At 39.9% G+C, this 16,249-nt stretch overlaps 1 protein-coding gene across 3 annotated transcripts in view; it reads right to left on the bottom strand.

The window, feature by feature from the left end:
• Positions 1–1,462: 1,462 nt before the first annotated feature.
• Positions 1,463–16,249, bottom strand: part of LOC121393077 (probable G-protein coupled receptor 85) — a 67,934-nt gene continuing 53,147 nt past the window's right edge. Inside the window, exons 1-2 of one of the 3 annotated variants that reach the window (XM_018255886.2) lie at positions 5,286–5,694; positions 1,463–4,133 (exon numbers count right to left, since the gene is read on the bottom strand). In XM_018255886.2, coding sequence (XP_018111375.1) covers positions 2,848–3,960 — 1,113 coding nt within the window. In that variant the 5' untranslated portion in view covers positions 3,961–4,133; positions 5,286–5,694 and the 3' untranslated portion in view covers positions 1,463–2,847. Of the gene's footprint in view, positions 4,134–4,838; positions 5,048–5,285; positions 5,695–16,249 lie in introns of those variants that run through there. The other 2 variants (XM_041588547.1, XM_018255883.2) reach the window with 2 other exon arrangements.

The raw sequence follows: 16,249 nt of genomic DNA, 5'->3' as shown, positions 1-16,249 counted from the left end.
GGCATGTTTTTGTCCGCCGGAGATCGGTCGTTTGGTCAATCACACAGGTTAAAAGATTTCTGTCGGCTGCCGATAATATCTCTGCGTGTATTGCCGATCGTATGATTTTCAGTGGGAGACTGTCACTAGCTTTGGTTGGACATAGATATCGTACGATTGCTGTCAGGGGCAGAACATCGGCTGATCTGTTCTTTTACTACTTTATTTGATCGGAAAGGTTAGTGGCAGGTCAGGAGATGGGGAAGTCCGATCGTACGTTGATTCGTACGATCTGATCTTTTCATCTGTGGCCAGCTTTATTCATTCTTAATATACTTTGGTCCATGTGCAAGGCCAAAAGATTAAAGGGGATGTATAGTAATCCCGTTAAATTGAGGGATTGTGTTTGAATCCTTGCAAGCATATACAGGTATGGGATACTTTATCTGAAAACCCATTATCCAGAAAGCTCAGAATTACAGAAAGGTTGCCTCCCATAGACTCCGTTATAATCAAATAATCCAAAATTTTTAAAATTATTTCCTTTTTCTCAGTAATAATAAAACAATACCTTGTACTTGATCCAAACTAAGATATAATTAATCCACATTAGAAGCAAAACCAGCCTTATGGGTTTATTTGATGTTTAAAAGATTTTCTAGTAGACTTAAGGTATGAAGATCCCAATTACAGAAATATCTGTTATCTGGAATACCCCAGGTCCCGAGCATTCTGGATAACAGGTCCCATACCTGTATAAGCATTATTTCTTTCTTTCTTTTGTAAAGATAAACAATCTAGTTTGCTCCGCTGCCACAGCCAGCCTCAGTCCTATGCTTTGATTCCAAAGTAATCTGATTGGTCTCCTACAGCACAGTCCTCAGTATGAAGTAGAAGCCAATTGGAAGCAAGTATATTCACTGTTGGATGTGTATTTTCTATTTCATCAGGTTTCAGCTGCTCTGAGAGAACAGCATGTCTGGTGGTTGCTGTCTGAGGCTGCCTGGTGGTGCAGAAGAAACTATGTTGTATGTCTTTACAGCAGTAAGAAAAAACAACAACACATATCTATTGGCATTCTAATGGGATGATTATACACCCTCTTTAAAGCAATATACAATAAGTATACCAAATCTGGAGTTTATGGTTAAGATTATCATAGGGCTGCTGGACCACTGAGAAGTACATCAGCACTGTCAGTACATATTCACAATATTCACAAGGACAATGAAAAATATGCCCTTTGAATATATAATATGCCAGCTATGCTTCCTGATTTGTATCTTTATAAGACACATACTGTTGTGTTCATCATTCATGCATCTACAGCTGTGGCAATAATCACTACAAAGAAAAATCCATATTCCCATTCTCGCTAGCTCATTCCATATCACTAGACAAAATAGGAGAAAAAGGTTAGTTGCATAACTGGAAAAATGTAAAATTTTATTCCAGGAAAATTAACAAGCTACACAGGAAAAAATTTGGCAAATGCAACTTTATATTTAAATTTCACACACATCTGTAATTTAAAGAATGAAAGACTCACAGACTCTAATGTTAATCTAAAATACTAAAAAATAATGTTTTCACAAGAAGGGGTGGGGAGTAAAGAAATCATTTAAACAACCAATACACCAAAATGTGCAGAAAGTATAAATAAGACTGTGCCTTCAGTAGAATAAATGCTTCACAACTTGTGCAAAATATAATACCAAGGCCCTTGTCTCCCCACAACAGTTGAGTTCAAATATAAACACGTTCAACCGTCTGTGTTTCTTAGAGTGAATCAGAACAGGCAGCACATCTGGAAGGCTGATCTCATCCAAGTGATGTGCAAACTGATTTAGAGAACAATGGGAGCCAAAGGAGAGAGGTGACTTTAGCTTTCTTTCATGCACTCCCAAAAAGATTGACCCGACATTATGTTTTCATTGATATTAATCCAAGTTTAAACAAAATGGAAGATGCTAGATAACCAATTAAGGCAACATGTATTTATTCAGATTTAGTATTAGTGCTCAGTAAGTAGACCCTTCAGCTGCTGAGGCACCAGAGAAGTACCCAGCTCAACCTGTTAAATGCCTCTCCGGATACCCAGGGGATTCAAAATATAAGATATAACGTTGCCATTCTCACTACGATCTAGGTTTTCTTTTAAATGAGATTCAAAAACAAAAATTGCCAAAAAGAGGGGGGGGGTCAGAACACAAATATATTTAAATGTAAATTTCATTGTTAAAGAAAACCTTTGCTTTATAGAAAGATTACTTGAAAAAGTAGAATATAATTTTAACAAAAAAATACTGCTTTGGAATGCTCCCTAAGATTTACTTACAGGCAAAGAAACCTCTTAGTAAGATAATCCAATAATGATTGGCACATCCTTCATCAGTTACAGTACTTTTAATTCCCATTAGTCAATCTTTGAAAAAAAGGACAAAAAAACCCTCAAACAGTATTAAATATTCAAAGAGTCTTCAAACTCTTAAAAGCATGTTTATTAACACATTTACCTCAATTCAATTATTTAAAATGTCCATTGCTAACCTTTCTTGCTGTTCTTTATGTAGTGATATACACAGCATTCAGCAGTGATTCCTAGCACCTGCCATTCTCATGATCTAGCTTTTAACCACATAAACCAAATTAGCGACGTGGTTGTGTCCTCTGTTTCAAATTACAAACCTTCCCTGGTGGCCAGCAGGAACACTTTAGGTTAAAATAGGATTACAGGTGCGCTATTGCAAAGTGTGCACAATGCTGCTGACATTCCATTCTTGATCTTCTTCTCAAGAAATGGCTACAGGCCACAATTGCTTAGCAGAGATAGTGTTTCACAAGGCTAAAGATTTTGCAGGAGCTCCCTCATATAACACAGTAAGGTTCCCTTGGTAACCTGGATTTTCTGCAGTAAAGAAGGGTTGTGCTGAAACAGCGCCTCAGCTCCCTGTTTGAAAAAATGCAGACAAAAGGATTGATTCCAGCTTGGGCGAAGCTCATCCAGACAGCTGCTGTTAAAAATCCTCCTGGTACCACAGGACCTCTTGCAAAAACTCTCCAGTAACAAGCTACCAGATAGGGACCCCACAAGGTTAAGAATAAGAATGTCATAATATAGAACATTCTACTGATTCTTTTTTCCATTTTAAACTCATCCAAAACCAGCAGTCGTCTCCTGCCTGTGGTGTTTGCATTTTGCCTTATTCCGAGTAAGGTGGGTGGAGTGGGACCCCTTCCGAAGCCTGCTAGCCAGTTAGCAGCTGCTTGACCACTGGCTCCAGGACCATGGAAAGTCCAGTTCTGGCTCACTGCTGCTACAAACTGAACTGGCTTCATTTTCCTGCGATCATGAACAAAAAATATCAGCTTGAGGTAGACAAGCTGTGTGGCTAAAAGAATGAGGGCAAGAAGTAACATAAATCCCAAGGAATCATTGGCCCTGAAGGAACGATGCTGAAACGTGCACTGGTCTTCCTCCCTTATGAAAGAATAGGTACCAACATCTAGGACTGGTGGAAAGGCCATAGCTACTGATAAGGTCCAAACCATACAAATAACTGCCAAACAAGTCCAAAAGGTCAATCTTTTTGTATAAAACCGGTGGTGCGCTATAGCTAAGTATCTGGTCACACTTATGCAGAAGAGCATGAAAGCAGTGTGAAAGCAGGACAACACCCCAAGAAATGCAATCACTTTGCAAGTAAGAGCCCCATACGTCCACGTAGAGCCATTTTTTACTGAGGTGAATACAAATGGGAAACAAATAGCAGATCTGAGGATATCTGAGCAGCAAAGATCCAATAGGAAGTAGTAAGGAGCTCTATGTAAGGTCTTATCTTTCACTAGCAAGATGGAGATTAGAAGGTTACCTACCACGCTGACTCCTATTATAAAGCCCAATGAAGTCAGCTTTAAAAATGCTGTTAAAGGAGACACATTTTGCAGAATGTTGTCAGCTGCATGGCTATCGTTCGCCATAGATGGATGATATAGATATTGCTTCAGTCAAGTCTCATGGTCTATATACAGGGTCAAGCACAAGATAGATCCATACATTTTACTGCAAATGTAATCCACAAAAACAAGCGAGCTGATGTCTAGGCACACATTCTGCTCTTTCTTCCTTTTGGTGTGTCATGCTGTCAATAGATCTGGAAAAAAAAACGAAGCTATCAGTTTTCAGATAGCAAGTAAGGATGTGAGACAGTGCTAACATAAGAATGATAATTTATGTAAGGCAGCAAAGGGAGACACAGTCTAGTACTACCATTTGTTTTTGTTTGTAGGGCTGAAAAATACGTTTTTGTCCCTCAAAATGCTGGAGATAATGTGAGGCGTAGATGACTAGCAGCAAATAACAAAAATCCCTGTCTGTTTGGGTTCTATTTAGCACTGCATTATCCCACACACATATAATTTCAATATCTATATTCTCAGCCTGTATATTACGAATGCTGAGATTTATAACAGAGCAGCACAACATGGTTCCCTCCTACATAAATCATGCAGAATATGATATAACATTCAACATTCTCACAGGAGAGAATTAATATGGAGAAATGTACATTATGCAGGAATCACAATGGCATCCAGCCCTTTCAACTGGCTAACAGTGGGGGATGAATGCATTTATAAATGTATCCAAGCCCATGAATGACAGGCTGGGGGGTAATGCAAGTATTGTAAAAGGAAACACCCTAATATTGAAATCAGCATAATCTGTAGCGAGCCATTTTTGGTCCTGGATAAATCGGAGCATATTTTGTAAGGAATTAAGCCTGCTATGTTCGTGCAGCAATCCAACATGCAGTATTCATGCAGAATAAAGATAATGCAATGCCTCCAGTAGAGCTCACAACATTAGGGATCAGGCTCCATTATTCATAGCATTCCCGTTGCCGTTACTATGCCACTTTCAGCTCTGAATGGATAAGAGTGATCAGGGATGTGCTGCTGCTTTGTAATCCACTGGTGTACACATATTCACTTTATGCATGTATATATATGTATAGAGCATATGGGCTATATATCTCTGTGTAGATGAGTGTATTATATACAGGCACAATTGGATGCTCTATATACAGCAACACAAAACGTCCCTTTGTTAGGATGTCCTGCAATCCAGGGGCTGATTGTTGCTCTAGTCCATATATTGAGGTCGGTGTGGGCTTCCATAATGCAGTTGCCAGTCAGCTTCTAGTATCATTATGCCCAGTAGCCCTCAATTAATGAACACTGGGGTTCACAGTAACACTGTCTCTATGGAAAGGCAAATTGAAAAGCTGGGAATGAAATATGCCTACCTGTTGGCGTTAAATATCCTCACAAGAAGATATATATTTATATTTTTTTTCTGGAGCAGTTTCTTCTTTCTATAAAATGCTGCTTTTTTTCCTTGGGTAGCTTGCCTGAGAATATAGTCAGTGGAGTGGACGGCGCATGCTCAGCTCCTTGAGCTGCTGGCTTCGTCCTCCCCTGTCGCAGCAGCACAGACTCTCCCAGCAACAGCAGCAGCAGCCCCTCACTTGTCTCGTTGAGGGCGCGTCAGGCTGCCCCTTGCGTACCTGCTGCAGCTCCCACAATCATCTCACCGTAAACACCTCGACCATCCCATCTCGGACAATTCATTCGGGCTTGTGACAAAGTCTGTAAGCTGACAGATTCTGTATCCAGGCAGCCTAGTGGGCGTGGCTTTGTGTGCTACAGGAGCAAGCGGGGCTGCAGGGTCCTATTTCATGGAGGGCTGTTCATGGTGCTGAATGTATTTATGGCTGAGCTTCACCGTTTAACTCTTACACTCCCAAGCCGTGCTATTGTTACTGTTTAGGCTGATCAATGGATTTGTTTTTAGCTATTTGTATTTTCAGCTTCATAATATTTTTTGCCACTTCAAAAAGTCAGCAGCATTATCTTTGGACCATTTTAAAATGGTAGTTAAGTCATAAAGTGCAACTGTCACAATGGCACATTGAAGGGGTAACTTTCCATAGTAGGTCCTTTTTAACTCTTTTAGTGCCAGATGAACATCTGCAAATCATAATATTCGAGGTGGCAAAAATGTAGGGGCAGCATGCGGCCCAGCCGCATTCCTGAGGAGCACTGGGGACTCAAAGCTCCCCAGTGCTCCAGTGCTTAAAAGTGCACTTGCTCGTGCATGCTCTGCCAGCGCTAGGACCACGCGGCCTTGGGGCGCCGCTACGTGAAATCCGGCCCTGGGTGAACTAGCAATCACTATTTTAACTCTAGTGAGATGTCAGCAGAACTGGATCAGTGAAATCCAGAATCAGCGTCGGATTTAGTGGGCTGGTGCCCTGAGGCCGCGCGGTCCTGGTGCCTGGCTATGAGGTCCTAGCCCACCCGCATACTCCACGCGAGCATGTGTCTTCTCCACTCTCTGTCATATTGGCAACTCAAGATTCCTGATTTCAAAACAGTATATCAATATCAACTCCAGGGTATTGCTTTTTATAAGTCACATTTCTGAGCGCATATTAAACAATCCAGTCTTATAGTGCAGATCATGGAAGTGAACTTTTGCAATACAAAGAGATGGGTTCCGCCGGCATCTCCCTCTCCTGTATGTTCCACTTGTACATTCACTGCTGAGACCGGAAGTGATGTCACACCTGACGCATTTGTCTGAGGTCAGCTTTGTCAGAGGTCTCTAATACCCTGGATATTGATATTGATATGCTGTTTTGAAATCAGGAATCTTGTAAGTTGCCAATCCCACCAGAGAGTGAAGAAGCCACATGCTGATTTTTACTGATTGAAGAAAACACCATTGCACCTTATTTTAATTAATTTTACCTTTTGAAGCAAGCACTAAAAGCACTTTGTTTGACTTATTTATAATTTCATTTTGGAAAAATAACTATAGCACACACAAAAAATCTGTGCATAGAATCTCTATGGTTCAAGACACACACAGATTAGTGTTGCAACACTTTGGTGGTTGCACTGAATATTAACAATTTTGCACTAGGTTCTGTTATTTGTTTTTTCCATAGCCTGCGGCACTGATCTTTAATTGTATCTTGATTTGATGATCCAGTGGAGGAACTGTGAAAAACATCGGCAAAGGAAAAAATTCGGAGGGTTTACTTTTCCTTTAAATCTTGCAAATATTTGTTGTTTTTTTTTTGCAATTTTAACTCTGTCCAGAATATTTTCTGCTGACATGTCATTATACTGTAGGTACAGGCATTGAATTTCACAGAAAGCATGTGTTTCCTTTGAGTTTTTATGTTGCAGAACCTGTGTGTCTCTGATATTACCAGGTGTTACTGGGCCCCACAGCAAATGCAATTTAGGGCCCCAGAACATTGGTAAGTAGACCTATTCTACCAAGATACACTGAAATTGCTCATTAATTATGGACTTGTTGGGCCCCTTATACTCCTGGGTAGAAGCACTGTCTGCTTCCTCTCTAGTTACACCCCTGCTGTGTATATTCTGGATTGACTATGTGGTATAGAAAGGACGGCTTCCTAAAAGATTATTTTTTTTTCCATGTTTAACATTTTGTACTTTGAAATTTAGGGGCATTTCCTGGGAAGGACAGGACACGCTTTGTAAATATGCATCAATATGTGTCTAATTTTACTCCTGTAACGAGATAATATTTCTCTAAAATGTTTACATGTTCCTTTATTTGCAGGGGAAAATGGAACTGATTTGGAAAGCCCCATACATTTGTGAATGCCAGTACCAAATATATATTTTTGCAGAAGTTTAAAAATTTTCAAAGCATCAGACCAGAAATAGGCACACATCAAGGCCAACTAACATGGCAAATTGTAAAATATGCCCCCAGAAAATGTGTTCAAAACACAGAAATCCCACTATTGTATTTTTACATAAAAACCCATATAGCAACTCATTACTCATATAAGACCTAATAGTAAGTGAACCCCAGGAAACCAAGTAGTTGTATAAAGTACACATTCTAAAAATCCAGAATGGATTTACATTCTTTAGACTCCAAATCTAAAGAATGCAAATCAACTGCAAATCATTGCTAAAGTTTTGAGAAAATAGTCTCATAACTTTACAGTAAAACGCTGTGAATAGTAGCTCATCCAATATGCTTGTTGTTACACAGTGGCATGTGGGATAGCCAAATACATATTCACATGAATACTTAAATGTGACCCGGCATACAAAACACACTTGGCCTAATTACAAGAGTTGGTGCAAGAAGGAAAAAATGTTTTTTGGGTTTTTTTTTTACCTGCACCGTGGACTTTCTGCAAACAGACCAGACATTAAGGCTCATTTATAAACACAGGGCAAATCCATAGCAACCAATCAGTGAGTGGCTTTTTCCAGCCATCCTCAGATTGAGCAATGAAAGCAACCCTCTGATTGGTTGCCATGGGTTACTGCCCAGGTGCAAATTTGCCTGTGTTTATAGAAGCCCCTTTATGTACTAATTTCCTGGCAAACCTCTAGCTTGCATATCATTCATGAAATAAGAAGATCGAGTCTTATTTCATACCAAAGCAAGTGTATTAGCTACATTGGACTTGTCAGCTTTACATTCTGGGGCATATTTATTAACACTGGTTACACACATCACTGGTGATCAGCAGTTAAATTTGGGCAGTCACCTACAAGTTCGTAAACAAAAGCAAAAATGTCGTCACGGATATACGTTTTTTTTTCTCTAATTTTTATACTTGATGAAAACTACTTATTGATATTTCTTGTACTTGTAGTTAATGACATGGCCCTTGAGGGTAATATGTTTGATGCTTATCTGAAAAATAAAAACATTTAAAAGGAAAAGATAACAAAAGCAAAGCTCCGATTGGTTGCTATGGGCAACATAACCGGTGATTTTTGTCTCCAATGTTAATAAATATGCCCTCTGTGTTTTGCACCAGATTTTCAGTCTGGCACAGATTGCACTACACAAGGGGTAGCAACAATTGTTTTGTGTGTTTTGCGGCTCTTGGTGTTCCTGTACTGCAGTTTTAAATAACAAGGCATCATTGTAACAATGATTGTATGTGTGGTAAAAGACACCAAACCAGTTAAAGGAGAACTAAAGCCTAACTAAGGAAGTAGGCTAGGAATGTTGTAAATAATGTTTTGGGCTTCTGTACCAGCCCAAGGCAACCACGGCCCTTTAGCAGGTAAAATCTGTGCCCCAAAGATGCCCCAATAGCTCCCCATCTTCTTTTCTGCTGATTCACTGCACATGCTCTATGCTGCTGTCACTTACTGAGCTTAGGGACTCACTCACAATATACAGTACACATAGAATAGAAATGTCACAATATATGGCTGATTAGTGATTAATACAGATAATTACTACATGGCAGCACAGAAACCAGTGCAACTAGCATCAGAATTTAATAATCAGCCTTGTAGCATCAGCTTATATTACAGGCCAACTTCATTTTCTGCTTGATAATTTGTGACAACCCCTAAGCTTAGCTTCTCAACAGCTGCTCAGAGCCCACTGAGCATGTGAGTGTCACAGACAATTTTCAAGATGGTGACCCCCTGTGACAAGCTTGAAGTCCTGGATCATTGCTGCTTTTGAGAGGCTGAAACTTTAGGCTGGTGCAATAAATTCAGTATATAAACTATGGCATTTTTAGCCATATTTGATTTTAGGATTTAGTTCTCCTTTAACCAGCGCCGATCGGCGCCTTAATGCCGCCTGAGGCGGCCTTCCATTGCCGCCCCGACCCCTCCTCACGGCGCTCACATTTTCTGCGCAGGAGGGGGTCGGGGCGCTGCACGACGCTAGTGCAGAGAGCGCAATTGCGCTCTCTGCACTAGAAGAGCCGAATTTCCGGGTTGAAAACCGGAAATTCGGCTCTTAGTTACCAGGAGCGGCATTTTTGCCGCCCCTGGTAACGAGGGGGGCGCTGCCGCCTGAGGCGAGTGTCTCAACTCGCCTCATTGGTGGAGCGCCCCTGCCTTTAACCCCTGGAAAGCCAGTATTTTACAAAATGTCTATCCTTGTTCTTCTGTAGAAAGACAATACACTACAAATATTCTGTAAATACTACAGCTATTTTGAATACTGATGCCACAAATGCATATGATTACCGAAATTATGAAATCTCAAAATATACAGCGACCCCAAAATATGAATACTACATTAAAATTGTAAGTACTGATGCTTCGGAGCCTTCACTGAGCCTATTTTATATGGCGTAAAGGCCACTAACAGGAATTTGACTCAACTTTTCATATTTTTTTTTTTTTAGCAACTCTATAGCCTTTCCAATTCAAAATGGGTAAATATAGTTACATAGTTACATAGTTAAATTGGGTTGAAAAAAGACAAAGTCCATCAAGTTCAACCCCTCCAAATGAAAACCCAGCATCCATACACACACCCCTCCCTACTTTTAATTAAATTCTATATGCCCAAACCTATACTAACTATAGAGCTTAGTATCACAATAGCCTTTGATATTATGTCTGTCCAAAAAATCATCCAAGTCATTCTTAAAGGCATTAACTGAATCAGCCATCACAACATCACCCGGCAGTGCATTCCACAACCTCACTGTCCTGACTGTGAAGAACCCCCTATGTTGCTTCAAATGAAAGTTCTTTTCTTCTAGTCTAAAGGGGTGGCCTCTGGTACGGTGATCCACTTTATGGGTAAAAAGGTCCCCCTTGTCTAAAATGTCCTCTAATGTACTTGTACAGTGTAATCATGTCCCCTCGCAAGCGCCTTTTCCAGAGAAAACAACCCCAACCTAGACAGTCTACCCTCATAATTTAAGTCTTCCACCCCTCTAACTAATTTAGTTGCACGTCTCTGCACTCTCTCCAGCTCATTTATATCCCTCTTAATGACTGGAGTCCAAAACTGAACTGCATACTCCAGATGAGGCCTTACCAGGGACCTATAAAGAGGCATAATTATGTTTTCATCCCTTGAGCTAATGCCCTTTTTTATGCAAGACAGAACTTTACTTGCCTTAGTAGCCACAGAATGACACTGTCCAGAATTAGACAACTTGTTATCTAAAAAAAACCCTAGATCCTTCTCATTTAAGGAAACTCCCAACACACTGCCATTTAGTGTATAACTTGCATTTATATTATTTTTGCCAAAGTGCATAACCTTGCATTTATCAACATTGAACCTCATTTTCCAGTTTGCTGCCCAGTTTTCCAACTTAGACAAATCACTCTGCAAAGTGGCAGCATCCTGCATGGAACCTATAGTTCTGCACAATTTAGTATCATCTGCAAAAATAGAAACAGTACTTTCAATGCCCACCTCCAGGTCATTAATAAACAAGTTGAAAAGCAAGGGACCTAGTACAGAGCCCTGCGGTACTCCACTAACAACACTGGTCCAATTAGAAAATGTTCCATTTACCACCACTCTTTGTAGTCTATCTTTTAGCCAGTTCTCTATCCAGGTACAAATACTATGTTCCAGGCCAACATTCATTAATTTAACCAGTAACCTTTTGTATGGCACTGTATCAAATGCTTTAGCAAAGTCTAAGTAAATCACATCCACTGCCATCCCAGAATCGAGGTCTCTACTTACCTTCTCATAAAAAGAAATTAAGTTAGTCTGGCAAGATCTATTACCCATAAAACCATACTGGCACACACTCATAGTATTATGATTTGCTATGAAGTCCAGTATCTTATACTTTATTAACCCTTCAAAAAGCTTTTCCTACCACTGACGTCAGACTAACTGGCCTATAGTTTTGAGGCTGAGAACGGGATCCTTTTTTGAATAGAGGCACCACATTAGCAATTCGCCAGTCTCTCGGCACTATGCCAGATCTCAATGAATCCTGAAAAATTAAGTAAAGAGGTTTGGCAATCACAGAGCTAAGCTTGCTAAATTCCCTGGGATGAATACCATCTGGCCCCGGACCTTTGTTAATCTTAACATGTTCTAGTCTCTTTTGAATTTCCTTATGTGTGAACCATGCATCATTAGTTGTATTACTAGAATTGGGACTATTAAGAAGGAAACCTTCACTTACTGGTTACTCATTTGTGTAGACAGATGAAAAATATGAGTTCAGAATCTGAGCTTTTATTTTGTTTTTATCAACCATCATATTTAAAAAATTATTTTGTATTTTTTTTACTGCTTGCAGCAATATCCTTTTCCATATCAATTTTAGCTTCTTTGCATGATTTATTAGCCTCCTTGTACCTTATAAATGATTCGGCTGTCCCAGCTAACTTGAAAGCCTTAAAAGCACGTCTTTTCTTACCCACCTTCTATTGAACCATAAAGATTTTGCTTTGCAACGATGTTCCTTGCTTACAAGTGGAATATACTGACAAGTATATTTATTAAGCAGCATTTTAAAGACTTCCCATTTTTGTTCTGTGTTTAACCCTGTGAAAAGCATTTCCCACTTAATATGTTGCAGAGATGCCCTTATACTGTCAAAGTTTGCACATCTGAAATTTAGTGTTTTAGTTTATAGAATTGCTTCTGCAACAGAATCTCAAAGGAGACCATGTTATAATCACTATTCCCTAAATGCTCACCCACACAAATGTTAGAGATGAGTTCAGTATTGTTAGTTATTACAAGGTCCAAAAGAGAGTTATGCCTAGTAGGTTCTTGAACGAGCTGGAATAAAAAGTTGTTATTCAGCATATTTACAAACCTACTAGCTTTTTCTGTCTTAGCAACCCCATTACCCCAGTCAATGTCTGGATAATTGAAGTCACCCATAGCAACAACTTGACCCAGCTGTGAAGCCGCTTGTATCTGCAAAAGTATCTGGGCTTCATACACTTATACGAGGTGGTTTATAGCATACACCAATGATAATTCTTTTTGTAACATTTTGCCCAGTCGAAATCTCTACCCAGAGGGATTCTACACCCTCACCAGTGCCAGCAATGGTTATTTCTTTAGCGCATGGCTTTAATTCAGACTTTACATACATACTCCTCCCCCTTTTTAATCCCTCTGTCCCTCCTAAAAAGAGTGTAACCATTTAAATTCACAATCCAGTCCCATGTTTCATCCCACCAGGTCTCAGTGATACCAATTATATCATAATTTTTAGAGCATGCAATTAATTCTAGGTCTCCCATTTTACCTGACAAACTCCGTGCATTTGCCAGCATACAGCGGAGGTTACTACTTCTACTTTTGAAATTTGCATTACTTAGTGGAGAATTATATGTTAAGTTAGTATTATTCTGTTTTCCTTGTAACAGAAGGACCTCCTTAGCTGGTAAACTGTATGCCCCCCTCACTCCTCCCCCATGACCCCTTACTAACCCCACTGCCCATCTACCCTATCTTTCTACTCCAAACTACTTAACTTCAAAGCTATGGTAAATGATTGGGTTTTTATAAAACACCCCAAAATTTCCTCAAAAGTTGCCCTTCAACATCCTGGGTCCCACATGATGTTGGGTACAAAGACAAATACTTTGATACAACATTTACCTATGACATTGGAATGCAGAGACCCTTACAATTAAATAGTGCTTACAAATTTTTGTGGCAAACGTTTCAGTCCCTGCTTTCACACACACTAGGGCTCATTTATAAATTCAATACATTTGACACCATTATTAACTGTTATCTGGAAAGATACACAGTACTTGTATTTATGAATACTTGTGAGGGGCACCGGTAAGCCCTGCTCAACCTTTTCTGATGAATTATGCCCAAGTGCTCACATTGACTGTAGGGAATCATCGGATTCCTGCCAGATTTGCAGGTAGTGCTAATGCCTTTATTAACACCACGCAGGGCCATTTCTGAGGTGGCTCCTGCGATGCTGTCCCCCCCCCCATCCGCTTAACTGTCTGAGGGGAGGCCACAACACTAGTGCGGAGAGCGCAATTTCACTCTCACTGTCTAGTAAAGCCGAATCTTTGGTTTAAAAAACAGAAATTCTTCTCTTAAAGGTACCAGGAGCAGATTTTTGCCTCCACTTGTAACCTTTGTAAGCTGCCTGAGGCGAGTTTTTCAACTCACCTCACTGACGGAGCGCCCCTAACACCATGTGCCATAAGTGACAATATTTTGATTCAAAGTTGCTTTACAGCACCTTTTCTCTCACTATTAATTTAGTAAAGAGATACCCCAAATTTGTGGTTTGTGAATGGTATGTGGCTTCAGTGTCGGACTGGGACACCAGGAGCCCACCCAAAAACCTTAGACCAGGGGCCCACAAAAAAACTTTAGACCAGTAACTGCTTGTGCTCCTCTTCTGAAACGGCGACAGGGCGACGATCCATGGTGCGGCACTCGATTTCTCCTCCCTGCCTTCTATAGGTGATAGCCGGGGAGGAGAAATCGCATTGTCGCCGTTTCTGAAGAGAAGCGCAAGCAGAGAATCGGTAAGTAATTTCTTAATAAAGACTTTGTGAATTGAAAGTTAAAACTGCCTTTGTGTTTTTTTTTCTCCGTTAAGTAGAAACAAATATTAGAAAATGATGTTTCTGGTCTTTTAAAGGAACAGTAACACCAAAAATGAAAATGTTTTACTGTAATGAAAATATAATGTACTGTTGCATTGCACTGTTTCCTGTGCTTGAATGGCTGCCCCCATGTCTACACGGCAGCTGGTTTACATTAACTGTAGTTGTCTTTCTGAAGCAAACACACAAGTTTTACCAGTGTAGGTCAACAGTGCACTATTCACATTCACTTTAATTTTTTGGTGTTACTGTTCCTATACAAGGATTTAACATCCAACTGTTCATCTTAAAAGTATACTGTCATGGGAAAAAAATTTTTTTTTCAAAATGAATCAGGTAATAGTGCTGCTCCAGCAGAATTTTGCACTGAAATCCATTTCTCAAAAGAGCAAACAGATTTTTTTATATTCAATTTTGAAATCTGACATGGGGCTAGACATTTTGTCAATTTCCCAGCTGCCCCAAATTAGAGTGATATCACCCCCTGCCTTCCCCCCCCAGCTGCCAAACAAAAGAACAACGCGAAGGTAACCAGATAGCAGCTCCCTAACACAAGATAACAGCTGCCTGGTAGATCAGCACTTGATAGTAAAAACCCATGTCCCACTGAGACTCCTTCAGTTACATTGAGAAGGAAAAACAGCAGCCTGCCAGAAAACATTTCTCTCCTAAAGCGCAGGCACAAGTCACATGACTGGGGGCAGCTGGGAAATTGACAAAATGTCTAGCCCCATGTCAGATTTCAAAATTGAATATAAAAAAATCTGTTTGCTCTTTTGAGAAATGGATTTCAGTGAAGAATTCTGCTGGAGTAGCACTATTAACTGATGCGTTTTGAAAAAAACATGTTTTCCGATGACAGGATCCCTTTAAGGTGTGTATTAGATATAAAACAGTGGCCTTACAACAAAAATATACTAAGATCCAATTTTCCATAACAAAGGTATTTTGAAATTATGGGGTTTGTATGTTTCAACAGCTGCAGGTAGTCAGACTATGTTCTGTAGCCGTGACATTGGCCAGATATGTATTGGGCAGGTTTGAAAATCTTGCTGGTCATGGACCATATTGCAGTCCTCACCCGACAGGTCTCCAGGCAGTAATGAACAGTGAAAATGGTTTAGAACTTTGTGCACTAATCATCATCAGTACTCCAAATAAATATGCATTTAAACTTTTATACTAGTTTGCTTGTGTGTGTTGAGTAAAGGGGTGGTTGACCTTCAGTGTAACTTCTATTATGTTATAGAACAGCCAATTCTAAGCAACTTTTTATTTGGTTTTCATTTTTTATTTTTTATAGTCATTTCCCTTTTTCTTCTGACGCTTTGCAGCTTTCGAATGGGCGTCGCTGTCCCCTTCTAAAAAACAAATGCTCTGTAAGGCTACAAATGTATTGTTATTGTTAATTTTTATTTGATCCTTCTATTCTGGCCTCCCCTATTCATATTCCAGTCTCTTATTTAAATGAATGCATGGTTGCTAGGGTAATTTGGACCCTAGTTACCAGAGTGCTTAAGATGCAAATTGAAGCAGTGCTGAATAAAAAGCTAAATAACTCAAAAACCTTCAATAATAATTTAGGGATGTGAAAATCTTAGACACCCTTACACTTTACAGACAGGCACATCCCTAGTTATATGGACACCTCAGTGGGTCCTTATGGGGACCTTGTGCTTGTGTAACCCCTGTAGTTCACACAGTGTACACCAGATGGCACTGTGCCAGAGTATAAAAGGTTTAGGAACCATGTGCTCTGGGTCCATTGCTTTAGCCCAACCAAGCAGGCTGGAAGGGAATGGGTAGTGTCGACCTTAGGCGCCTTGGCCCTAATAATTAGACAGCTATACTC

Source organism: Xenopus laevis, chromosome 3S, assembly GCF_017654675.1.
Source record: "Xenopus laevis strain J_2021 chromosome 3S, Xenopus_laevis_v10.1, whole genome shotgun sequence".
NCBI lineage: Eukaryota > Metazoa > Chordata > Amphibia > Anura > Pipidae > Xenopus > Xenopus laevis.
The sequence above is the reverse complement of the archived record's forward strand: the minus strand, read 5'-3'. Positions and strand labels throughout refer to the sequence as shown.